The sequence below is a fragment of the Haliaeetus albicilla genome, chromosome 16, assembly GCF_947461875.1.
Source record: "Haliaeetus albicilla chromosome 16, bHalAlb1.1, whole genome shotgun sequence".
Classification (NCBI taxonomy): Eukaryota; Metazoa; Chordata; class Aves; order Accipitriformes; family Accipitridae; genus Haliaeetus; species Haliaeetus albicilla.
Window position 1 is genome coordinate 29,558,912 of NC_091498.1, and position 27,795 is coordinate 29,586,706.

The 27,795-nt window shown below is 42.2% G+C and overlaps 2 protein-coding genes across 2 annotated transcripts; both read right to left on the reverse strand.

Annotated features, from left to right (window-relative positions):
• Nucleotides 1-7,922: 7,922 nt before the first annotated feature.
• On the reverse strand, nt 7,923-16,399 carry LTO1 (LTO1 maturation factor of ABCE1). Its single transcript, XM_069804111.1, has 5 exons — nt 16,278-16,399; nt 15,553-15,658; nt 11,877-11,947; nt 10,889-11,006; nt 7,923-10,534 (listed from the first exon to the last, which is right to left on the reverse strand). Exons 1-5 carry the CDS (start codon nt 16,334-16,336, stop codon nt 10,466-10,468), a joined length of 423 nt encoding a protein of 140 aa, XP_069660212.1. The 5' UTR covers nt 16,337-16,399; the 3' UTR covers nt 7,923-10,465.
• Nucleotides 16,400-20,588: 4,189 nt separating this feature from the next.
• Nucleotides 20,589-26,443, reverse strand: FGF19 (fibroblast growth factor 19). The gene is made up of 3 exons (XM_069804112.1): nt 25,945-26,443; nt 25,730-25,833; nt 20,589-22,450 (listed from the first exon to the last, which is right to left on the reverse strand). The coding sequence occupies exons 1-3, from the start codon at nt 26,162-26,164 to the stop codon at nt 22,118-22,120; spliced, it is 657 nt and encodes a 218-aa protein (XP_069660213.1). The 5' UTR covers nt 26,165-26,443; the 3' UTR covers nt 20,589-22,117.
• Nucleotides 26,444-27,795: the final 1,352 nt, after the last annotated feature.

The following is a 27,795-nucleotide window of genomic DNA, read 5'->3' on the forward strand; positions in this document are numbered from 1 at the left end:
TAGGGTCAAGGAGTACAAATTTAGGAGCAAGGCAGAAGTTACCCTTTTGTTTCTTTAACTCAATAGGCATTTAAGAGGGAAAACAGAAATAGTTCCCTGATGATCCTATTAGCATCTGCAGAGCCCTACTTAGATCTGTCCTACTTTTTGCCTGTGTGAAGACTATGTACTAAAAAGTCTCATATTTCAGGGAAGTCACCAAGTATCCACAGCCATCATTTTCCTGAGAGCTCTTACCTGAAGAGGGAACTACTGGCAGAAAGACCGCGCTCCCAGCAAATCGGGATTAAGGCACACGGGCAGCATCTTCACCCTGCGTGGGCCCTGCTGATACAGGGACACTACCTGCCTGCAGCATGTGGGCAACAGATCTGCTCCTGGGGTACCCACCACCACTTCTGCTTAACTCCTGAAGCTGGTTTTAATGTGGTCTTCAGAGCATCAATTCCTTCACAGAATAGCCCCAAGCTTTTAGGGAGCAGTCACTACCATATACAGACCAATGCCACAGCAGCTTTTTACTTGTTCAGGTTGCCTCTCTGGACACAGGAGGCTGTGTTTAGTGGCTGCTAGAGGTCTTCCCTCTTATACTGAAGGAAAAAAAAATAATCCACCTGTGTGGATTTCATCTCGCTTCTCATTTTAATTATGGCTTATGCTACTTTTCTTATTTATGATAATATCCTTGAAGAATAAAACAATTGGCATTTATTTCAGATAAAAAAACCACATAGCAATACATCTCAAAACCAGAATACCAGTCTCTCCACTCACTTGAAGACTGCAGTAGGAAATTATTTTCCCATCATATTCAAAATATATGCTAATGGACAGTCACAGTACAATCTTCCCTGCTAACATGTCTGTCAAGGGGTGAAGCCTACCTGAAAGCCAAAGACTGCCCAGTCAAAAGACACCTTGACTACATCTGCTCAGCTCTGACTAATCTGGCATGAACTGGAAAACAAAGAAGCAAAATAAGAACTTTGTTAGGCAACTGTTGCTAAATTCACAGGTAGTAACACATTTGGGATGGGTGACCAGAGGAACCTCCTCCCCACCAGTAACTGGCCTTAGATATGGAAAAAGTCAGAAAGAATGGCCTGGAACTGCTTGTGCTGACATATATAAAGCAATAACTGGTTAAGAGGGTAACCCCTCAGGGTTGGAGAGAGCTCCAGGTACAGATATCTTAATACCATCAAGAAAGCTGAACCAAAGGAGGAATTGCTACATGCACAGGCCAAGCTCCCAGCCAGGACCTGACAGGTCTACTTGTTGGAGCAGGAGTCCTTTTCTCCTGGGTCCATGTGGTGAAGGTCTAGGGCTTTGATTGGTGCATGTAGCATGTGCATCACAGAATGGAAATTGCTATCCACTCACCATTCCCAACCTGCTAAGTAAGTAAATTTTAGATTGTATGTTGCTGAGTGGTGTGGTTTTGTTATTTCATCCATCCCACCTGACTGCCCTGTGACACTTGTCTTCATCCATCCACAAGCTATATTGCATCAAACGCTTGGTCTCCTATGACAGCTAACACCATAAGGATGTTATTTGTAACATTAGCACCAGCCTTCAAGGAGCTGGGCTGAGATGGGCAAATCATTTAACAAGGACCACTAAACCACCACTAGAGCATTACGACAACTCACCTGAGCCAGCACCAAATGAGTGACCTAGTGTCCTAAGTCACTGCTCTGATGGCAAACTGTCTGAAACGGACAATTGAGCTTTTTGATGTTTTATTTCTCCTTTTATTAGATTTTATCTCTATGGATTGTTTGAATACAGGGTATTATTTTTGAACAGCTTTTTTACTCCCTGAACACCCGCAGGCCATAGTTCTTTACATTTGGTTGCTGGCTACTTTAAACATGAAGACCAGATCTTCAGCAAACATATACTGTTAAATACAGCTATTTTCTTTCTATATGCACAGACATAACATCTTCCAAGTTTTCCAGAAGGCATCAGTAATTATTTACTCAACAGTAAATATTATTTCTTAAAAACATAATACATTTATTTCACGTTTTTGACTCAGTATTTCTGTAGCTGTTGCATTCACTATGGCCACTTTGTTCTTTTTAGACAATACATCTATCGGCCACGTATTAATTCAGGTTTCTCTTTTCTTGGAGACCCTTAGACTGCAAAGGACCAGAGAGGTTCCTCCCTTATGGGCAGTATCTTTCTAATATAAGTGAAAGAGTTCATCTGCCTTCATTTCTGCATGATAGTGCTCAACAGTGCTGCAGAGTCAAACAAGTATATGCAAAGCCTCACATTTGTGAAAACACAACTGTTCTCTCATCCTCAAACAACTTTCCAATCACCTAAATACAGCCCTCCATGTTTTTAAATCTCCTGTAAACCTGCTTAAGGTGTCTTCAGGATCTCTTTCCACTTCTCCCATGCTTCTGCTGAAGGAGAATTTCAGACAAATCACAAGTCAAAGCTCCTTGAAAAAGTCTCTCCATGTTTTTCTCTAACACAATTTGTTTCTTTCTCCTTAGTTTAAGAAATAATGATGCTACTGGATTTTTGTGAAGTTTGTCCTCATCTTATTGCATAAGAGAGCTTAAAAGGACAGCAAGACATACAACTATAATGAGCCAGATTCTCAACACATGGTTCTAACAATGTACCTATGGTGAAGCAAGGTTATGAATTCCCAAGTTGTGCTCAAATCATTCTCCACCTTACTCAGGTGTTCTGGATATGACACATAAAATGATGCCATAAGTCCATGTGGTTTTAGGTTTATAGTGCACTTGACTAACCACACCACAACCAAGGTCTCCTCAAGAAGGAAATACACTGCAGACATAACCTCTAGCTCTGCTTAAGTGACATACTATTATATCGATTCTTAGTTTCAAATAGCCATTTTTTTTTTACTTTTATTTCAGAAACTGTCAAGTACTTATTAACAATAACTTCTGTATGTGTGTTTTTTAAAGGAGGTAAATGGGGTCTCAAAAATTCAATGTCTGCACATACATTGCAAAAAAAAAAAAAGCCAGTTTAGAGAACAATGTAGGCATGTGTTTTTAAACTACTGTTCGTGCAGTCTGGTCAGGACTGTGTGACACAGTATACAGTGTTTTGTCATCCAAGGAATGTCTTTGATCAAGAGTTTATGCAAGAAGGAAAAAAAAGCCATGAAACCCTAATCCGTTCCCACAGTCCAGTAAACGTGAGCTGGACAAACAGTGGACAATAGCAGTAAAGCTTGCTGCTGGAACAATAGCTGCAACTAAAAAAATTAAAGGGTTGCTGACTCACAGTTCCTACTACCAAGAAAGATTCCACGCGGTGTTGATTATTCCCCAGAATCCTGAAGATGCTAAAGGTTAAAAATCGTAATTACTATTACATTGAGATAAAGCAGCAAAATATGCTGCTAAACAATCAAAAATGAAAGACAGTGACAAATACTGATGTTGATCCTGTCTAGTACGGAGTTGGGATGCAGAGACTGAATAATCAACCTTCTTTCTGCCTAAACATTTTGCTAAAATAAACTCCATAATTTTATTATAAATAAATATCAGTTAAATTTTCAGTCAGTATGCCACTATTTCAGATGCCATCCATACGAATTCTGAACAACTACAATCAAGCTTTCTAATTTTTCAGGACAAGAGCTATATGCTATTTCTTATACCTATTCAGAAATCTTCTGTCGGCAATTTTGCCATGCCAAAACCAGGTACACAGAATGCCATATTATTGGTCAATTACATATGTATATGAAATATGACAGAACAATTAAAAACATTGTATAGCAAGCCACTTCAGAATCAAATGGCTGATTTTTTTACCTTTCGTATGTTTCATGAGACTGAATGGGTACTACTTTAAGTTAATAAAGATCTCCAAAGTTGCTGGCTATGTTTCAGAAAAGCTTAGTGACCAAGTTTCCTTCTGCATATTTCATCCTAAGATTCTTTAAGTACTTCTGCAACTCCTGAACATACATACAGCTCCATCAGATGAAAAATGCTGCAAGAACGTAATTATTACACTTAGGAATAAACACTCCTGTGATTAAGGTAGGCATATGCTGTGTGATGCCAAAGAGATATTCGAGTTAGCTACAAATGAACTAACTGTATAAGCAGTGTTAAAACAGAGCTTATTTGGGTATTTAACAGCACTGTACATCAGCTAGATCAGTGCTTTGTTCTAACATAGGGATACTCTTTCTGATGCATTAAGCTGGCTTTAATTTTAGCCCAGATACCACCCCATTGCACAGTATAGTCTGGAGAATCCCAAAGAATCCAAGAGCTCCAAGATCTCTTCTTGTCTCTGCTAAGGAAACCATTATTTTCAAGTCTGAGTGCATGGAGTTATATACTTAGAAGACTGCTTTCAAAACAGTGCACAAAGTTTTTTTATTATTATTTTTAATGTCAACAGAGGCTGAGCTGATTCTGCAATTCCAAACACACTGGAGTGGGACACACTGGAGCGCTTCAGTACCAGATTGCTCTAGTTGGCCTTTATATGTCAATCCTAAACACCAAAACTTGCAACTGGAAACTTGCCACAGAACTCATTTCACATCTCCCAAATCTCCATTTTCTCTGATGATACATACATTTCTGTGGTAATGTGTACTGTCATAATTTTATCCATTAAAAAAACAACTGTGGCAGACAGTAAAATGAGAACCTTCATGGTTACTTGCCAAACTATGAAAGCTGAAGTTTTGGACTGCAATTACACCAGAACCCATTACCATAAGAAGTTGCAAAGGGCAGTATTCAAAGGCACTAACATTCATACTGAGTAGCACCAAGAATATAAAGAATTATAATATTAGTAGAAATATTAAACCTTTTGTTTCAAACCAAAGCCTTTCTCTTCAAGAAGATCAGGATGAGATATATCATCACACACACATTGCTCTATCTGCCTGATCCAGCTTTGCTGGAGTGCCGTGAACAAACTCCTATCAGAAATAAAGATTTTAATCCAGAAGGACTTCAGATAATTCTAATATTCCAGCAGATTTCAAACATCCTTAAGATCACTAGGCACACCAACACCAGTACTTTGTCAAAAATGTGTAGTGCTTCATGCTGCTATCATTGCAGAAATTGTTTAAGAAAGCAATTACTCTGTCAAGGAGTCTTATCCTTATCTTGCTTGCCCACACCTTTATCTCCAGAAAATGACATTCATTAATGTCATCAGCATTCCCTTTTGAGCACGCAACACTGCCAAGTAATTACAGGACATTATAAAAGAACCCACAAATGTTCAAACAAGCCACCCAGGGAGAAGGCACCCACTTTTATTTGAGAATAAAACTAGAAAAGAATCTAAGATTATTAAATCACATCTTGAAACAGAAGGCTGTATCAAATAAAATATACAGCTTTGGCAGCTTGTGAGTAAATAAATAAATAAATATTAGAACCCAGCCTGTAGTTGCATGATTTTTATAAATACAAGATTCCATTTTTAATGTTCTTCTCTTGTAATACCTTAATGTGGAGACAGGTATTAAAACTTTACATTCAAAAAGGACTCAAAAAGGGACGTAGACACATGCAGAACAAAAAGATGTCAACAGAACATTGAAAATTCAGATTATTTGATCCCGTTCTGTGAGGTAAGTCACATATCTTAAAAGGATATCAGCTCTTACTCTAAAGCACTGTGGAATATTAGGGTGCAGGCAGACTTTTGACCAATGGATCTCCCTTTGTTCCACTACAGGAAGTTGTATTTACAGCCAAAGTGTAAATAAGCATTCATAAATACGTCACAGAGCTCAAACTCTCTTTTGCATCTCTTCAAAACCCAAACCCTATATTTTTATAAACTTTGGAACTGATCTACCGAAAAATTTAAACTCTTAATTTTATCTCAACGTAATCTATTTAAAAATAATCAATAAAAATGTGCTACCTTTCTAGAAATCCTAAACACACAGACCAAAATGTGTACTTTACTCACCAAAAATGATCCTACAAAACCAGAGTGTTTAAACCGGTCTTCATTTTTCTCCCTCTAAATGGCATATAGCCACAAAGCTAGCAAAATGAGTTTGCATGGGTTCTATGTGCATACTAGGACACACTATTGCTTATATATTTCATACCCCAATAGCAATCGGTTCAAAAAGTCACATAACCAAACAAGGCATGCCAAACCAGGAAGCCAGACTTTCCTTACACATCCACACATAAATTATCGTAACCTTGTTTCTGAAAAAAGTTAATAGGATTTGAATGAGCCAGACTACTCCTACAGGGTTGATTTTTAAGTGAACAATTGCATACCCAGATTTTTTTCTGATTTATTTCACCCATTTCTGTTGATTACAGATGTTCATTCAAAGCTGAAATTGATCCCCTTCACATTACAGTTTACAACAAATGGAAAGAAAGTATGCTGCTTAATGAAGACAGAACAAGTGTTTTATTCATTAATTTTACTAGGAAGCTTTAACAAACTCCATCTCCCCCTTTTTTTTTTTTTACTGTACTGATGTAATACAATGACGCAGATAACCTACTAAGTCAGGTTTACGTGTTCTAGCGATGGCTGATTTGGTATTAGCAGCTGATGATCCCATGGCTCTAAGACAGCACTGAATCAGCATGCAATTCTCCAGGGAATTAATTCACTGTAGTCAGAGTTTACCTTTCTCGGCTGATGCCTCAACAATATTTCTTGTACCATCACATATTGTAGAAAGAAAAATTACAAATCTTCTGGACTGCAGTGACTTCAGTACACTAGCAGTAACTAGCTTTGTATCCATCTTTTAATAAAATTCTGTATTCCACAGTTTCAGCTGAGAGATGATCATGAAGAAACAAAACAAGCTAGAACACAGCCCGGGCAAGTCAGAAATTTGTAAATTAAATGTTTCAAACACTCCTCCCTAACGACTGAGCAATAACTGCAGGTGGTAAATACAGAGATACATTTTTAAGTCTTAGCAACTTCAGTAATTCTAGCAAAAATTTTCCATCTTAACTGTTCTTAACAGATCAAGTCCTTCGGCAAAATTTCAAACCTGTTTGATGATATAGCACAAAGCCACAATCTCTATGTCCTCCTCTATTAATAACCAGTATTATAATCTACAAGACTGCATTTTTTTCCATCTCTTTTCCACCCAGTCTTTAAAGCAATACTTAAGTTGCACAGTCAAGCATTCAAACCAGGAAATGTCTAAATGACCGTGGTCCACAGAAGCTTTATTCAGCCTCTCTGTGCACAGATCTTCTGATAGGGTCTTTAACTACAGCGTAAGACTTGCTTCCACCAGAGTCCTGACCATTCAAGACATGGGATGAGTAAGCAGGGCGTGAAACTAACGAAGCCATTTGTAAGATTTTTTTTTCATTTGTTACAGATTTTAGGAAGATGTTAACGTAATAGGAAAGGTGTTGAAAGAAAAGAAACCATACGCTTCCATCTCACAAAACTGAATACTGGTTTTCAAAATTTTGATGGATTTTTTTCCCCAGTAGCATTCTAGTTGGCTTAAGCACACACCTTTCACAGGTGTTTGCTAACTGTAATGTTCCTCATTTTCTAGGTGACTGATCTGAGAAACACAGGCAAAAATACAAACATGAAAAAAAGCTAGGTCCTCAACCACTCTTTATGTTGGCACATTCTGAAGTATTTAAGTACTCAAAATGCAAAATTATTTGGAACGAGTCACATTAGACATCTCAAATCGGTTAAGGCAAATCAGTATTCTTGATGTAACCTAGGCTTTAACTCCTTAGCTGCAAATAAAGGTATAAAAATACTGATACAGTATGCTGTGAAGACTCCACTGTTATAGCCCCAAACATCACAGAAAAACCCACAGCTCTGTTGCAGAAAACAGTTTAAAAAATTGGCACCGAAGAAAGTATACGACTACATATCCAACAGAATTTTTAACCATACCTCATTTAATAAACACCATTAGGCCCATACAAGACATGAAACAGAAGATATTCAGAAAAATACAGACTTGTGGAATAAGAGACTCCATCAGTATGTACACACATTTGGAGCTAAATTAAAGACCTAACAGGCAACCCTAAACCTGGCATATCCCAGTTTGAAATACTGGTTGCTACAATCTTTATAGTTAAATATGTGTATATACATATTATTAGAATAAATTATCCTATAAATATAAATTTGTTATAAATAAAATTAAAGCAATACAAGAAAATTAGCCACCAAACCAATTTTCAAAATAACAGTCACTGACCGCTTGATCTGCAAAGATCCTTTCTCTCCTTAGTCGAACAAAAATAATTTTGGTTTTGATACAACCTCTAGAGTAGCACTTTGCATATAACTTATATATCATACACTTCTATGAATCAAATGCTTCACAGATTCTCTGAGCTCTCACATCCCTTCCCTTGCTTTTACATACATTTTTGTAAACCATGTACAAAGATTCCAAAAAAGGCTGCATTTTAAAACATGAATACTTAAGACTTCCAGCGTTTACTTCTTTTTGTACTATCATTCAGAAGAACAACAAAACTGCCTTTTTTAGACCAAGATCCAGGGGGAGTTTATTTAAAGCATAATTAATGGATTTCAACAAAAAATATTTTCAAAGTTAATCACAGATGATTACCTAGTAGCTTTCACTAATTTGAAGTAAACAGGTAAAATACTTTGATTAGCAAAAATAAACTGGTTTGCAGATGCAGAGACAATTTTTTCAAATTTGAATTTCTCTGAAGTGATTATAAACTCCAATTAGCTTTCTTTTCTCTAGTATGTGATCTTTTTGGTTTGTGCCTACCTATTTACTGAGATTACAGGGCATGCTATTTTATTTTGCTTCTATTTTCAGGTACTTGCAGTTTGGTGCTGTTCTGGGTCCCAGTGGATTAGCTGTGTTACAGTCAAAAGCTCGCTGTACTCAAACTCTAAATGAAGAGACCATCAATGCTGTCGTGTCCCTTCCAAGGTCTCCAATGAGGAAACAAGCTACAAATGAATCCTACCTCAATTTTACTTTCTTTCAAAGAAATTCACCACATAATTAGAAGAGCCCTATCTGGTGTACATACATTTTGTATTCTCGATTTTAACAACTTCTATCTATATAAATATTTGTGAACTCCTATAATCTATTTCTTACACAATACAACGACCTCCTCCACTAGATGGCCCTGACACTCACTATATGTATCAAAGCTGTTTGAACACTTACACACGTAAGACAATTAAACAAACAAAAACGTACACCAGCAACCAGTTATTAAGAAAAGCCTTTGCCACTGGCATACTTGCATACTCAGGAAACAGACAAAAAGTAAAAGATTATTTTGAAATAAATTGATACATAGGCACATGGTCTAGACAGCACAAAGCAGTGCTGTTCAAGGATATGGCCGTATTAAAACATGTCCTTCACCTGAGATAGTTTACCCTGCGTACAGCTTCCGATACCCACGGTAGTCAAATCTGTTTTTATGAAGCTACACTATGCCATGTAAACTTAGCCAGACATGCATACTTTACAACTGATGAAAGTATATATTCATTATATAACTGTATTGCAAATGGTATGCAAAGAGATCTAGCAGCCCAACCTAAAACATTTTTCAGGTAAAATAACTGACTGTATGTATTTCGCTGAAACTAATATAGTTGAACACTTTTAGCTGACAGCATCCATTTTTTCTGAATAAGACTAAACAGTATATTTTCAAGACTAGAAAATAAAAAGCGATTCCTCAATAAAAGGTACTAGTAAATACTAGTATCAGTATCACAACTCCTCTAGTAGTCACATTTCTCTCATTGATCCCTTAAATTGCTAGCTTTTGGGGTTTGGGTTTTGGGGGGTTTGGTGGGGGTTTTTTCCCCACACTGCATCAGTCTGCAGAACTCACAGAAAGTGCAAATTTCATGTTCTGAGCTGCAGCTACTTTATGAGCAGGTATCTTAATCTTTCTCCTTCGCATTCTGACTTCATTTGTCATTCTATTATTTATGCACAAAAATGCTTCTTACTACAAAGTCTGCAGGCAATTGATTATATTTTACTTCACCTACAATATCTACACATTGTGTAAACTGAATGATCTGCATACACAGATTTTTAAGTAACATACACCCTTTAAATAAGGAAACTTTGCAAATGCATGTTCTCCTTTTGAGGAATTAATCTATCAGTGCAAGGCTAGTGAGGAATTAAAGAAAATATATCTATTTAACAGGTTTACACACTGTAAGCTGTTTCAGTGATCCTGAATAAAACCTGGAGATAATAAATGTTAAATGACATATGAGAAGTCCTACTGCAATTCAATGGTTTTCCCTTTCCCCTTTAATATTTAGCACCTCTTCACTATTTTGATTTTGTTTAAGGTAAGAGTAGATAAACACTTTTCCAGTTATCTGTTCTCTTAATGTTTCTTCTTTGGTCATCCATGTTTATCTTCATCTGTTATATTCAAAATGTTAGTGAAGATCTTTCAGTACCGATTCTAAAATCGGACTGAATATTTAGCATTGAACAAACCTAAAAAAGAATACACAAAAGTGTTTCAAAGCATCTGTTTTCCAAGAATAATGTTCAACAAAACTCCCAATTCCTCCATTTCTCGTCTGGTCCCACTTGTAATTCATTGTCAAGTAATATTTTCAATTTTCATTTAAAGAATATTTTACTTTTATTTTGCATTTGCTATCAGTTGGGGAATTTTCAACTATCGAGTATCTTCACTTAATTCACTTGAAGTATTTTTACTACTATTGCAAGAGGAGAACAGTAATTACCCTGCACAAATACTGTATTTTTGAGCAAGTTAAGAGACTAAATATTTTCAGAAATTAATACCATTTTGTGCTACAATAACAACTTAATCCTACAAACCTGTTTAAATTTTCCTCTGATTTTTTCCAGATCTTCTTGCAGCTTATCGTAAGTAGGGTCTTCATATGGGAATTTCTGAATCATCCCTATTAATGAATCCAGAGCCCTTCTCTTTTTGCTACCAAAAAAAAAAAAAAAATCAAATCAAAACAGAACCACCAATGAGCTTACTACAGAAGTTTTTTTAATCCACCAATATGAAAATTATACCAATACTTATATATAATAATTCAGAGTGTAGAACCCAGCCCTCCATTCTTCTTGAATTCAGCTTTGCCCATTTAGCTCACTGAGAGTGCTTTGATACATATTTAAGCCATAATCGGAAATCAAGCTGTAGCACAACTGCTTTTAACTTACCTGCCAAAAGTGGAGAAATATTCAAGAATCTTCAGAAATATTGATTAGATGACTGAGCGAAATAAAGAAATGCAATAAAAAAAGCTCACCAGAACACATATCAAAATGCTGACAGGATGGTGGCAATTCTGTCAGATAAATTAATCAAAACTGGACAGAAAAAAAATGATGGAGAAAAGAACGAAAGTCATAAAAAAATGTAGGCTGGAAGGGACAGCTGGAGGTCATCTAGTCCACCTTCTGCAGAAGCTGGATTAACTTCAAAGCTAGACAAGGTTGCTCAGGGCCATCTCCAGCCAGATTTTGAAAATCTACAAAGATGGAGCTTCTACAGTCTCTCTGGACAACTTGTCCCAGCACTTAGCTGCTTGCACTGGAAAGGACATTCTCCTTATGCGCCATTAGAACTTACCTTGTTTCAAACTGTGAAAGTTGCCTATTGTCCTTTCACTGTCTCCACCTTATCTAGAACTGCCCCTTACGTGGTACAACTACGTATCTCCCTTGTCTTCTCTCCTCCAGGCTGAAAACTGTTTTTCAGTATTTCTTTTGTATTGGGGAAGAGGCAAAACTGGACACCATAATTTGAAACAGTATTAAAGAATCAGTAACTTTTTTTTAACCATACCTGTTCTTTTCATCTGTGCATTTCTGGAGCAGACACTGCCACGTCAGCGCAAACCCAAGGTAGCAGCCAATCTGTGAATTTGTAAGAATGTCATGAGGGCAAAAAAAAATACATGTAGCATATATAGTCAAACAAAAATAAAGCACTACATTGTATCCCATTCTTCAGGAAACAAATCACTGGATATACAAATAGGTTTCTAGGCTGGGAAGTTCAGTAAATTAGGGTAGGATAAATGAGGGCTGTGTTACACAGTACAAGAGTTAGAAAACTTCTTTTAAGAATCTGTTTAGCATCAGAGGACAAAGTATTTAAAATGTAGCATAAAAAGCAAGCAAAACAGTAGCCATACTTTATATGCTTTGAATCCCCAAATTTATTGAAGTGTGGTAGTAGGAAGACAGTTAGAAAACAACCTATTTAAGATGTTTTGGTAAGTACTCATTTTTGCAGCACTGTCAGTTTAAGCAGCCCACGTACAGCCCTACAAAAAGGTGTACCAGCTGGACTGAGGGAGCTACCAAGTCAACCAATGAGGAAACAACACTTTTCTGAGTTAATACGCAAACAATTTAATCAGCCTAACTTGGGAGGGTAGCACGGAATCAGAAAGACACACGAGGAGCTGACTAAGCTAACCTTGCTGCCAAAACTTTTCACTGCAATTTTGGACACCAAATGAAATAGGAATATAGATAAGTTCAATGCATGAATGGGCTAAGTCAGCTGGAGTCCCTTTCAAAAGTGACTTAGTATTCACAGAAAAACAATGCAGACACCTGAAACAAAAGTTAGCTGACTTTGAGAAATTAAATCCAAAATTACAGCCTGATCCCGCTCTGGTCCATACGTGTGCATGTACATACACCTGCCATTTAAACTTACAAAACATTGTCGGACTTGTAAACTCCTGTGGCCTGCAAACCGCTTCAGATTAAAGTGGGAGTGTTTGGTAGTTCCAGTCTTCTGTTAATTATGTTTGTTAAGGTACACAGTGGAGGTTCTTCTTAAGGCCCAAACATGGGTTTGGGACTGAACATCCCATTAAGTGCCCAAAAATATTTGCAGTGCGGCTTCCAGTTAATTTTGCTTCGACAGAAATTTAATTTGCATGCCCCCAAACTGCCCCATGACACTTGGCCACAGACTTCTCAGCTTAATTAGCACTTGTGGTGGGTTGACCCTGGCTGGACACCAGGTGCCCTCCAAAGCCACTCTATCACTCTCACCCTCAGCTGGACAAGAGAGAGAAAATATAATGAAAGGTTCATGAGTCAAGATAAGGACAGGGAGAGATCACTCACTAATTACCATCATGGGCAAAACAGACTTGACTTGGGGAAAATTAACTTAAATGTATTACCGATCAACTGGAGTAGGGTAATGAGAAATAAAACCAAATCTTAAAACATCTTCCCCTCCCCACCTCTCTTCTTCCCGGGCACAGCTTTGCTCCCGAATTCTCTACCTCCTACACCCCAGCCACACAGGGGGACAGGGAATGGGGATTGGGGTCAGTTCATCACACCTTGTCTCTGCTGCTCCTTCCTCCACAGGGGCAGGACTCCTCACACTCTTCTCCTGCTCCAGTGTGGGGTCCCTCCCACAGGAGACAGTCCTCCACAAACTTCTCCAACATGGGTCCTTCCCATGGGCTGCAGTTCTTCAGGCACAGACTGCTTCAGTGTGGGTCCCCCACAGGGTCATGAGTCCTGCCAGCAAACCTGCTCCAGCCTGGGCTCCTCTCTCCACGGGGCCGCAGGTCCTTCCAGGAGCCTGCTCCAGCGTGGGCTTCCCACGGGGTCCCAGCTTCCTTTGGGCATCCCCCTGCTCTGGCGTGGGGTCCTCCCTGGGCTGCAGGTGGAGATCTGCTCCACCGTGGACCTCCCTGAGCTGCAGGGGGACAGCCTGCCTCACCATGGTCTTCCCCACGGGCTGCAGGGGAATCTCTGCTCCGGTGCCTGGAGCACCTCCTCCCCCTTTTTCTTCACTGACCTGGGGGTCTGCAGGGCTGTTTCTCTTGCATGTTCTCACTCCTCTCTCTGGCTGCAGTTTCCGTGCCGCTGCAACTTTTTTTACCCTTCTTCAATATGTTATCCCGAGGTGCTACCACCATTGCTGATGGGCTTGGCCTTGGCCAGCAGCGGGTCCGTCTTGGAACCAGCTGGCATTGGCTCTGTCAGACACAGGGAAGCTTCTAGCAGCTTCTTATAGAAGCCACCCCTGTAGCCCCCCCGCTACCAAAACCTTGCCATGCAAACCCAGTACAGCACTCTCCTACCACAGGAGCGCAGTGCCCATCTTCTGCCTGAGCCCAGGCAAATACTGTGTCTAAGCCTGCCTGAGGAATGTGCCTGAAAACAGACACACTTTAATTATAACATCTTACTTTAATTCTCTATCAAGCAAGGCCAGTATGAGATCAGGATCATAATTTTGCCCAAGACACAAAATAGGATGACATGCCTAAGATTACCCAAGTCACTCTTTCTCTCATTTAACATGACTCGGTGTCTACAATTCTACTGTCCTCTGCAGCTTCCCCAGTGTAAGTAAATTAGAGCACTTCTCTATTATGGTCTCTCTAGGACCATCTTGTATAAAACTATCCGGCTTTGGAGGCTGCTGTTTAACATTCTCACCTTGGAACTACACAGCTGTAGTATAAGTAGGAAAATATTTCCCCACTGTAGATCTCTGCATCACACCTAAATGCAAACCAAAATTTTACAATAACCATGTTTTAAGAATTTGACAGTTCACCTTTTTCACTTCAAAATGGATTAATGGCATTGCTACTGTTCTTTCTGTAGTAACTAACTTTCTGAAACCTGAAAATATCAAAAGGACAAATTGCCAAATTACCTACAGGTCTTCAACAGATCGAACAGGTTTAGATTTGTGGTGCTGTACTTGAAAGAAGGCCTGCCATGAGTCCTGTAGTACAACTTCCCATCAAAGTTGAAAAAATCCAGTTCAGGTCCAAAAATACTGTAACTACATCGTACAGCACTGAACACGTTCCACGTTATGATAAACTTGAGCTGGACATATGCGACAAGTCAAGGTGCCTCACCACCACCCTCTGGTCCTTTTATTTCCAGAAAAGCTTATTGATTCAGGCATGCCGTTGTGTGGCAATATACAGAACTGACTCCATCCACTAAAGAATAATTGTGCCTCAGCCAACAAACTCTCCCAGTATTAGAAATAACAAAGGGTGCAACAGAGACACCCAGAATTACCCCTTTCAGGTTCTCCACCCAAGGTGTCTCAACATCCCATGTTTCTCCCTAATGCTGAGCCACAGGAGATGGTACAGGGGGCCTTTAGCCACAATTCTGGGTTATAAAAATAAATACAAAGTCCATCATCTTTTTTTTTTTCTGAGCAAGCTTGTTTGATTTTTGTCTCCTCTTATCCTTCCTTTCAGAAAAAAATTAACCAAAATCTCACAGAACAAATAAGCTCAAAAACCACCAAACCATCTATTCTACTGTTCAAATCAAAACACCACCCTTAAACTAGTTTTACGGGCCCTCTTGGACACACACAAAGCAATATAACGCAGCAGGCCTCAGACTACCAATATATCGGGCTTTGCCCAACAGTTTCTGTATTACAACAATTTTCTAATGACAAAAACATTGTGATTCTGAGTATTTTTCCCATTTACCTCAGACCCCATCTTGGCACCATGGAGCGATCCATACCTTCTTCCCTCAACAACTCCAAGGTGACTGCCTTCAGCATACCCCTCCTGATACCCCTCACCATGAAACCTGTGAAGACAGAAATATAATTTTTAGCACCTATTTTCATCTCATATCAAACTCACGCTGCACACAAGCAATTCATAGAAACAAAAACATGCCATATCATCTCTGAAATACAACTGTTCATGTTTAGAAATTCCATGACATTGATTTAAATTAAGATACAATTACGAACACTGCAATCTTTTCAAACAAGTTTACAACAACTTGCCAAGAACAACACACTCTGCAATCCAGCTCAGTGCTTTCACCAGAATAACACCACTAACTACAAGCTCACAACTCCGGGTCAAGTTTCCACATGGTGGAAGAGCCGAAATCGAGCAGGTCGGTCGCTCAGCAAGAGCAAAGAGGAGAATTTCCCCCGCCCTTCTCCCTCCTCGCCCCCTCCCCGGGCTCATTACCAGCCCTTCACCCCTCACTTTTTTCTTCTCAGCTCCTACTGTGGAGGCCGAGGCCGAGGCCGAGGCCCAGGCCCAGGCCCAGGCCCAGGCCCCGGGGCTCCCCTCCCTCCCTCCCTCCCTCTAAGCCGACGGTTACCCGCGGCTAGCGCGGAGTCCCGCTCCGGCCCCGCCTGCCCCCCGAGGTCCCCAGGCCCTAGTCAAGGCTCTCCCACCAAGCCCACCTCTCCTCAGCCATCACGATCTCATCAAACATATCCGAGCTCGCAGACGCGGCCGCCATCGCGCCGCCACAACCCGACGGCGGCTCCGCTTCGGCCACGCCCACCCGCTCGGCATGCCGGGAAAGAACGGCAAGCCGGAGGGGCCACGAGCGGGCTGGGTACCAGTGCGCAAGCGCACCCCCCCCCCCCAGTCTACCAAGACCTGAAGCGGCGAGGGGGCGGGGCCCGAGGAGCCGATGGCCACGCCCCCCCGTCGGTCTCACCCCGCCCCTCGCCCCGCCTCCGGCGGGCGGCGCGGCGTGTGCGCACGAGGGGGCGCCAGAGCGCCGCTGGAGAGGCGGGGCGGGGCGGGGCGGGGCAGGGGGCGGGGCCGACGGGGCGGCGGGGCGGGAACCGCACCGGGGCCGGGACACCGGGAACGGGGAGAGGAGGGGAGGTGGAGGGGAGGGGGGGGATTAGGGGGGGGATTGGGGGGGAGAGCCCGGTCCGCCGGTGAGTCCCCCCCGCCAGCGAGCCCGGCGTGGCTGCAGGGCACACCTTACCGGGAATGGCGGCGTGAGCTGGAGGTGGCACGGGAAAAAAAAAAAAAAAAAAAAAAAAAAAGCAGCGATAGGGGTGAAAGCATCAATTTTGGTCTTTTTCTCAGGAAACTATCGGGAGTTGTAGTACCGGGAAAAAAAAAACAAAGCCAAAAAACTATGGACGAGGGGGCTCGTTTCCAGCCCTGCGAGTCCCGGGCTCCCACACAAGCTGGTTTTGCATTGACTGGAGACGTTTCTGATTTTCAAGCAGTGTATTTTTGATGTCTATACCCAAAATATACCCGAAATGTAAATATTTTTGATGTAAATACCCAAACCAAACTTTAGTGTGCCGGTCTAGACTGCTTTGTTACAACATTTATTTGTTATTACAGATCAACACTGGTAAAAGAAAGCATTTATACTTATTTATAAGCATACGTTTTAATGTTAACTTACACTGTTGTTTTCCAGCTGCTTAATGAAAATGTGGCTTTGGCCCCACCAAAGGAGTCTGCCAATCCAAACAGGGGTACAGGGGGTCTGTTAGCCTCTGAATCAAACACAGGAGGGCAGAGGACTCGAAAACACAGCTTTAAAATCCAGAGATGGGTCTAAAGAAAAAATAAAAGTACATTAGGGTGAAAATAAAGTCATGCCACTAAAAGTTTAGCTAACCAGATGCACCAACACAGTTCATTAAAAATGCTCCATCACGGCAGGCTATACTGATTTATATAGAGTGACTGTAGTCAGTCGGCCAGCTCATTCGGTGCATCAATTAAAGTGTAGATATCACTGGATCTCACATGAAATCACTGAAGGTTTGCCAGGTGTGAATACCTACCTGCTCTACAACCACACAATCACAAGCAAACACCTATCGTTCACTGGTGTCAGTGGAAATACAAGGTGTCTTTGAAGGTTTCCTCTAAGCTACAATTTAAATCCTGCTTTGGAAGTTAATGAAAAACAAGTCCTTTGATCTCAGCAGGTAGCAGGATTGATGAAAAATGCTGAAAATATAATAATGTCCTGGCAAGAAGACTATGAAACACTAGCCTTATTCAGGGGCATTCTTACTTACCTTCAACAGTCAGTCCCATCCAACGGGGTTCCTGATGAACTTGCTGTGTGCCTAGACTGTCACAAATTCACCCCGAGTTCCGAATCCTAATGATGTCTTTTTTGCACTCCCATTTGCTTCCAGGGGAAATGCATCTCTGCTTTCATTGCGTCTGATGCTGCCCAAAAGAAGGGTTGGCTTCCATACATTTTTGAGGAAAGAAACTACATTTATTTAATTTACCGTGTCATTCTCCATTCATATACAAAGTACACTGGCAGTGTAGAAAGAGTGGGCCCAAATTTTCCATGAACATAGTTTCAGTGCTTTGAGCAAAGGTAAAGTCGATACTCTGGCTCCTGAATAAAGGATTTATAGCTTTTTACACTTCCCCAAAGCGTAAATGGAGATGTTCCTTCCCACTACTCTAACAACTCGTATTTGCACATCATAGCCTCTAACTGAGACTTCACAAGGAGGCTTTTGACACCTGACCTTTAAAAACCTTTTAGGGCTGTAAAAATGTACTATTGCAAATGAAAGAAGTGCAATTGTCCTACTGTCTTTGAGAAACGATAATCAACTGGGAGGTATATTGCGAATGGTGGTGGTGGTGTTTACATTCCCACAGAACCAAAGGCAATGGTGTTTCGAGGTTTTGCACACCAAGTTCCTGACCGAGTCAGGTGTCTGATGGTAGGGAAAGCATTTTCCAGTAATCCTTCCACTTCAAGCTGTGATCTTGTCAGATTTTATAAGCAAAATAGCCAGGTCTGGTCAGAGCTTGGATGGGAAACCTCCAAGGAAAACTAAAGTGCTCCAGGAAGCGGTGTGGGTAATTTAGCTCCCGGCATTCTTCCCTCCGTCTGAATAAATATTGAAGCAACCTCTAACCATACTGTTGCAGTAAGAAACACTGTACTGCTGGTGGAAGATGCAAATCCAAAGGTGTCAGCAAATAGGGTTACCAGAGAGCTCAAGATGCTGTTTGCAAATGTAAAGTTATTCATCTTTGTGCTCTTGAGCAATATTCACGAACAACAATGTTACTTCTACTTTAAAAAGTCTCTCAATGATTAGAGTACCCTCTGAACTCTGTTATTTGCTGTGTTTCCCATCAAAACTGTGGAATTTTTTTTTTAGCAGAAAAGTAAAAGTGGATTTTTTTTTTTGCAAAACTTTAACAGTTCATATTTATTTTATTTTCTGGGGGTTTTTTTTATTTTTTACAAAAACATCTTGAAAGGTATCTGATGTTCAAAGAAAATAGAGCAGCTGATCAAAACTGGAAATGAAAACCAGAAAAACAGAATGCCCCAAGCTTGAAAACTTTTGGAATACAACAACTTGAAAATCAGGACTACATCTCCCAGTACATGAGGACCAGGAACCCTCCAGATGTGTGGCAGTGGCTCAGCACAAAGGAGAATGGGAAACACCATGGGAGATGTTTGCCAGCCAAGAAATCTGCAATTCCTGTGACTCACAGCGTTTCCAAACAGAAACGTTTAGTCCTTTTTCCTGCCAGAAATTGACAACTTTTTCAGGCAAAGATAACGAGTTTTCTCCCTGGCTGCACTGTTGAGTATGGTTCCCACTTTTAAAAGGGAGCCGTCTTCCACTCAGGATTTTTTGCATTTTTCAGGTGGATTTTGTGCAGCCAAAGAAGAATCGGAGAAACCACACCTGATAGGGAATTCTTCCATCTCGCCGAGGAATCACCCACCTCCTCCAAGCACCTGGGAGTCAGCACTCCTTTCAGTGACTGGCACCTCAAAGGCCACAAGAAGTGTGAACAGCAGGGTCTAATGACATAAATGGAGTGTGAAAAGGATGTTTTATAGAATAGATGGAAATCCACAACAGCTTTATTGCAGAGGAAGTATACCTGACGATGTCTCCAGGCAGCACTCGCCTGTTGTAGATCTACAACTACCTGGAAGGAGGTTGTAGGGAGGTGAGTGTCGGTCTCTTCTCCCAAGTACCAACTGGTAGGACAAGAGGAAATGGCCTCAAGTTGCGCCAGAGGAGGTTTAGATTGGGTCTTAGGAAAAATTTCTTCACTGAAAGGGTTGTCAAAGCATTGGAACAGGCTGCCCAGGGAAGTAGTCGAGTCACCATCCCTGGAGATATTTAAAAGATGTGTAGATGTGGTGCTTAGGGACATGGTTTAGTGGTGGACTTGGCAGTGTTAGGTTTGTAGTTGGACTCGGTGATCTTAAGGGTCTTGTCCAACCTAAGTGATTCTATGATTCTATTCTATGATTCAATGATGAGGAACAGGAGGAGAACAGGAGGAAAACATCAGGACACACACAGCTTAAAACTGCTTAAAGCTGAGCTTCACCCATTTGTTGTATTAAGAGAAGAACAACTTAAGACTAGATGGAGTGACCTTCACATATCCCAAGGTCAAAACTTAATGAGCTGTTTCCAAAACCCTTCCGCAACAGAGATACTTTTCTTAGCCTTGCTGTTTCACATGGAGCTCGTCAGTAACTGGCAGCAGACAGTCTCAAATTCCAGCCTTGGCATTCAGAGCCTCGCTTTGGGAAAACCCCTTTCTCTCTCCTTACCTGTTGTACCTCAACTACGCCACCTTCGCAAGGGACTCCATCTTCACACGGCTGCTGCGGAGCCAGATGCCACGGTTTGCTAAAGCTCCTTGAAGTCTCTAGACTAAAGGAGTGACAAAGGAGTCAGCTAGGTTTCTGTGTTGAAGATGATTTTTTTTTATTGCAAATGTACACATTACACTACTGATAATGCACAGAAATTTAAAAAGCTATCATTTGCTAAAATTTCATGATTACAAAACTTCACAAAATTTGTTACAACTAAAAAACCCACCTTCAAGAGTATATAAATAGAATTTTGAGCATAAATAACAGTAACAAAATAAACAGATGTATGTATTCAATAAATTAATTATAAATATTGCATTGGCAATGAAGTGCTAGGTCGGAAGAACACCAGTATTTCCAGCAGAGCTTTTCTTGTACAGAAATGTCTATTATAGATGAACCTTTGGAAACGAGTAGAATCCCTGAACCCTTTTCTCGCATTGCTTTTTTTTTTCTTTTTTTTCTTTGGTTTCACCTTGGTTATTCCTTCATCAAATCATTACAACGGGAGAACAGATCTGAAGACGTCAGACACCCGCATTTTGGCCACGAGGTACTCATCATCCCTTCCTGCAAGAAGAACGGCGTGGCTCACCCAGTTCTGCGGCATATAAGTCACTAAACTGCCTCTTCACTGATTCCCATGGCTGCAGAATCGAGCCTGGAAGGGACTTGAAAGAATTGCTGATGGTTAAAGGTTAAACACGAAAACCTGTTTTGCAATTGATTTGACCTATACATCATCCATTTTTAGTCTTTCTCTGCTTTTGATAATGACACGCATGCTTATATACAACAGAACTTTGATTTAAATGCTAATTTGAGCTGCTCATTCCCTACCTGGTGAACATATATACTAGTTCTGTGCACTCTTCCAACCACACACTGAATTCTCACCAATGTTAATGAGAACTCTCTGCTGGATGATGCTGATCCCACAGTGAACATAAATTAGCCTCTAAAAGCAATCAAAGATACAGTTTTCCAAAGTATCCTTTAGCAATAAGGGAAGGAAGAAATTTTTCCCTTTCTTCCCTTATTTCCTAAGGGAAGAAAAAGCACAATATACAAGCAGAATTGGGTTTTTTTCAGTGGTATGCTTTCAATAGAAAGTTTTCCCAGAATGTTGTCAGCAGCTTTTCAAGGAACAGCATTAAGTCTAGTTCATGTAACCACATTTGCTAGGTTTTCCTTAATCGTGTTGCGTACCAAATGTTTGTCTTTAAGGCCTCTGAAGCTAAGAGATCGTTAACCTCCCTGTGACTGGAAAAAAGGTTTTCTGCATTTGCCTCTGTGAGCAGAAATAACAGGTGAACATACGTGGTAATGAAGTTGATGTAGAAAAATTATAATTATTTTATCATCACCACGGTAATGGAGGAACTTTGATGAAGCTGTTAAGCTTTTGTTATTTAATCCTTTTCTAAATAAAACTATGGATAGGCAATTCTTTAGACTTATAGAATAGCCTCTGGGCACTCATCTCTTACAGGTACAACACATGGCAAGGAAAAGGCTGGCTCCGTACTGAAGTACACAATAAAGTTCAAAATATCACTACATGAAAAGCTAAAAAACCTGCAGTATTCTGCAATATTTCTTCAAAAATGTGTGTGTGTGTGATCAGAGTCATTTCTGAAAGCTGGGGCTCTTCACCGGTGACAGTTTGGAGGCGATGCCAAAGGGGTCCATGCTGTCCGTTTCGAGGGGCGAGGAGTACACTTCTGGTTCAAAGGCCTGGCTGTAATCACCGTATTCACCAAAGTCTGTTGACTCCACGGGCACGGTGTTGATCATAGGTAAAAAGTGAGATAGTGGAAGAAAATCTTTTCCTTTGAACTGTTGTCTTTGCTTGGCACTACTCAAAGACACCGATATTCCGTATTTTTTTGATTTATATACATTGTAGCCGTCTGGACGAATCTCCTCTTCAAAGGAACAATCCTCAGTGGAATACCTGAGCTGAACAGCAAGGAGTAACGAGAATTACAAACACACCCACCAGACTCATTGTATTCAACCACAACAAAGCCTTTGGTGGGACCAGCCCTTCTCCCTCTGCTGTCAGTGGGGGTGTCCCTCTGGTTTGTCACGGGTGCCCCGGTTCGGTGCACCTTGCGGACCCCGCTGCCAGACCCGTGCCGGTGAGCCGCCCGCTGCCTCTCTGCCTGGCTGCTGCAGGGATGCAGGTGGGACCCACTGCTCTGGTGACTGCTCTTTCAGTGACGGACCACAGCCACCGAGATGAAGTGCTCTGAACTGGTCAGACCGTTGGATGAGATGATTGTTTTCCATCTGAATTGATCTCCGATGGAAATATTCTATTCTATTCCATTCCATTCTATTCCATTCCATTCTACTAGAGCTCCCCACGTTGCACACAGTATGCATTTTGGGTTACGAGGCCATGAAAAGACCTCATCCAGAACTCCTGAAGTTAATGCACATCCATCCCATTAAATAAGCTTCGAATCCTGGAGGTGTACTTCTCCACAGCTACCACGCTCACCCTGTCCTGAGCACATGGAAAAAGAATCTCAGATGGCAGTGCTCATTTAGATAAACTGTCCTTAATTGCTGACAGTACTTAACTGCAATCATGAGATCTAGTCCAACAATCCTCAGGTATAAAACTCCAGCTCTGTTGGAGATTTGCCTGTGTAAGGGCTTCAGGATCACGTCTGTAGAAAGGCAGCGCTGTCAAAGACAGCACTTACGCAAACATGGCCAATCAGTAAAACAATACTAAAAAGATAATAGCCTTTTTTTAAACTCAGCATTTACTGAAATTACAAAAGAGCAGTTAACGCAGTGTTATTTTCTCATTACATATTAGTTAGAACTGTCAAATTAATACCAGTGCAAGTTAAGATTTTGTATAGAAGAATTTTCTTAGGTATGAATTTGTAGAATTACATTTGTAATATACTGTACGGATAATGTATTAGGAGTTTGCATCACCAGGTCAGACCTTTCCAGATCCTTACACAAGCACTGTATTTCTTACAACTCCGGTGCTATTTCAGGTTCAGCCACTACAGGTGATTGAACTCGTGGTCAATAAAAGACAGTTGCTGATTATGTCCCAGTCTGCAGTGACAAAAGTGTCCTTACGTGAATGCTCTGCCTGTCTGAAGAGAGCGCGTATTTGATTCTCTTCAGTCCTTTCTCAAACATCCTTAATAATATGGAGTACAATTAAGCGCATGCATTTGGGTGTCTTTTAAAAGCACTTTTTAAACTAATCAAATAATTTTTAAAAAGGCATTTTCTCCAAATAAAATTATGCAATATTTATCCTTCTACACACATCATATCTCAGAAAAATATGTCTATATGATACAAATTTATGGCTGAATTGTTAGCTGTCTGTTTCTATGAGTGCTCAGCCTCACTAACAAGGATGATGAAATAAAACAGCTTCTTGAGCAAGTGCGCATTACAAATAACAGTTATTGATTGTACTCCCCATGTCTCAGCTATATCATTCCCTCTTCATTTCATTGGGATTGTCTCTAGTGTATTTTTTTAAACAAGTACCAAACGCGCTTTAAGTATTTCCAGATTATTTTTTTCACAGGAGGAATTTATAGTGTGTCAGTATATTCAGCAGTTACACAATTTCCCCTAAACTACAGACTACGGCACGCTGCACATTCAAAAATCAACCCTACTCCCCAATTTTCCAGTGTTAAAAAAGGGCATGTTTCAGGAATGCGAGCGGTTGCCCAGTTCAGTCCCCAGACACTGTATTTGCCCTTTCCTTCTTCTACTCCTGAGTGTAGCGCTGATAAGGCAAAAAATCTCCTGCAGAGCTGCCTGCCCGGGCTGTTAGCAGAGAAGTGACAGCAGGTGTCCACAACATATAGATGTGAGGGCACAGCTACATGCCATTGTATTTTCAGAAAAAAAAACCCCTGCAATTAATAATATACACCCACAAACCCAGTCTCAGTCAAGGCACATGCAAATGCCTTCAAAACAGTGTTACATGAAAGCTGCTTTAAAATTCTGTGACTGCGAAGGTCCAGCCAGCAGCTCCGATGAGAGAAGGATCCAGCCTCTGCTTTGTTTTCATTGATCATTTTGCTTTGGATATACATTAAAACATTAAGCTAATAATTGACCTACCGTATCGTCTGAACCTATGCATCTTATCATGGCATTGATTGCTTCTAGTCCCGAAAAGCAAGGAAATTCAGAAAGAAAGGCTTAATCCTACGTTACGTACGCATTCAAAAAACATCACTACATCAGTATTGCTCTTATTAAAGATACTAGGAGTTTTGACGATGGGCCAAGTCCTTGCCTGACTGAAATCAGCAGAAATTTTGCCGGAGTAATCAAAGCAGAATCAAGCTGTATCTTTACTATGGCATAATAAAATGCCGTCGCTCTGTGAAACTCAGGCTCCCATAAAGCAGTTATACACAGACTGAACCTGAATCTTACCCTTCAAGTTCTAGAGTTGGCAGCTTATTCACGTGGCTTAAAAAACAAGTTTATATCACTGATAATGACTAGCTGACAGGCTGCCATACCTAGGGAAAAAGCGTGACCTAACAGAGTGGTGTCAGCGGGTCACTCAACTCCGCAACCTCCTGGAGTCCCACAGGTACGTTGTTATCACAGGTCAGAAGCGAGACAGTGGAGAAGAGTCCTTCTTCCCCTCGAAATCCTGTTTCTGTGTGGCACGACCTCAGAGACAGCCCCCCCCCGTTTCTGGGACTCGTGTCCTGGCAGCTATTTGGCTGCATCTCCTTGCCAAAGAATTAATCTTGGGGTTTTTTTCAGAATGCTTAACCTGAGCGTTGAGAATTATTCAGATTCTACGGCGTGACTTAATCTATTTCTGTGGCAGAAACGCAGCCACCCGCCGATGAGGCTTTTTAAACATAAATGCAATTTTGCCCTGGACTGTATTTTCGGTATAGTTTGGCAGGGGACACGCAACGCATACTTTGCTTTCTAAATGACGTTTCCTTGCTGCCTTCTAATCATCCTTTCAGGCAGTAACACTGACAAGAATCACGGGTCCTACAGAGAAAAGGGGGTGCTGGGGACCCCAAGGCTTTGTTAACCCCTTACCAACCGCAGCGATAAACCCCCCAAATAATCTGCCAGCCCTTTGGTCTCGTCTACCGTTCCAGGGCTGGAAAACTCCCTCGGGAAAGCGGAACCCGGGAGCAGACCCCCCCACCTCCCGCCGTGGAATGGGACTCCGGGATGGGCACAGCTCACCTGCCCACGCAGCCTCCCCGCCTCGTCCATGCAGAGATAACGGGAACTCCGCACGCCCTTGATGGCCACGGTGCGCACGGCCACGGCGCGGATCTCCAGCAGACCTGGGGAGAGGTTTTATTTTTTTTTTTTTTTTTTTTTTTTTTTTTGGAGGGAAACCACAGAGGAAAGAAGGACCGTGAGCTCCTCCACCCCACCCCATCCCCGGTACTCACTCTGCGGGCTCTGGCTACCGGCGGCATCCACTCGCCCGTCTCCTCCGATGCGCAGAAAACAACTGAAGAGCCCGTGTTTGCTGCCGGTGTAAAGGTGCCGCAGCCGGATGGGTTCCCCCCAGCCGTAGTTAACGTGAGGACCGGCGTCGGGCAGCGGTAAGGAGAAGGCGGCGGTGGCCAGCCCCAGGAGGGCCAGGGGGGCGGCGGGACGCGGCCCCATACCCGCGGGGAGACGGACGGCACCGGCGGGGCGTTGCGGCTGCGCCGGCTGCTCCGCGGGGATGGAGCGAGGGGGAAAGGCAGCCCCCCGGCCTTTTATAGCTCGCTCTTATCAGCCCGATCGATTCGGCTGCATCCCAGCTTCGCTACCAGAGCCCGGTTCGTAGCGGGAATTGGTCGGATCGGTCCCTCCCCCCGAAAATATTGATCGGGTGACATCATTTCGCAGGGGACACCCTGAAGTCGCTCCCTCCCCAGCCGCACCCCCGAGCTTCCCCCCCCCCCCGACACACCCCCCCACCCCTCCCCGCTCCTCCGCCCCCGGCTTCCAAGGCTCCGGCCGAGCCTTTAACCCGCCGTCCCGGGGCCGGACCCCCGCCGTCCCGGCTGCCCCGAGGGGACGGGCCGGTCCCGCAGCCCCGGCCCCGGCGGGAGGGGGAAAATCCGACCCCGTCCAGGGGCTCTGCGGGCACGGGGGGGGCTGCCCGGCTCCGGCCGCCTCGGCCTCTGCCCGTCCTTTATGTCCCTTTTCGGAAATAAAAGAGCTGCGCCCTCGGGAGCGCTTGGAAACCTCGGGTCACCTCCCAGCGGCGGGGCGAGCGGGGCCGCCGATCTCCGCCACGGGGCGGCCCGGTGCGGCCCGGTACGGCTCGGTCCGGTCCGGTCCGGCTCCTCTGGGCCGGCCCGCGGTGCTCCCGGGCTTTATTGCCGCCCGGTCATCCCCGGCTGGGTCACTAGATGGAGCCTGGTACCTGGGCTGAGGGCTGGTCTCGCATTTGGGGAGCTGCTGCCTGAGGGGGGGGGGGGTGTCTTCAGCTCCTGGTCGTCCCCATTTGCACAGAGAGATGGGGGGGGGGGGGAGGAGGGGGAAGGAAAAAAAGAAAGGAGGAAAAAAAGGGGAAAAGGAAAAAAAGGGGGAAAGGAAAAAAAGGGGGGAAAGGAAAAAAAGGGGGGCACAAAGGAAAAAAGGAAAAAAGGAAATAAGGGAAAAAGGAAAAAAGGAAAAAAGGGGAAAAAGGGAAAAAGGGGAAAAGGGAAAAAGGGGAAAAGGGAAAAAGGAAAAGAAGGAAAAAGAAGGAAAAAATAAGGGAAAAGAAAAAATAAGGAAAAAAGAAGTAAGAAAAAAGCAAAAAAGGAAAAGGGGAAAAAGGAAAAGGAAAAAAGATAAGGAAAAAGAAGAGGAAAAAAGGGAAAAGGAAAAAGGGAAAGGGGGGAAAGGGGGAAGGGGAGAAAGAAAAAAAAAAAAGAAAAAAGTATGTGTAGTAAAAGTGCACTGCCTGCAGCCAGTGGCCCCATTTAAGCATCAAACAGATTTTTTTTTTTTTTTTTTCTGGTCTGTGCATGGACTTTTTCCACATGTGCTCCTCCCCAGGAGCTCACTTAGTGAGTGCACCAGGAGAGATAGAAAGAAGCAGACGCACTACATTTTGGTTTGTTCTGCACTTTTTGCATCTCAGGGGCACTTTAGGGGATTGCTGCTGACTTTTCTGCTGTCCATCCAAACTAAGCTTTAAAGGAAGTTTCTCAGATCTCAAGAGAGAAAATGGGTAATTTCATAAAGAAAAAAAATCCTTCCCCCACAGGACACATTAAATAACAATTAAGCAAAACAAAACCCCATGTCCCCAGCAA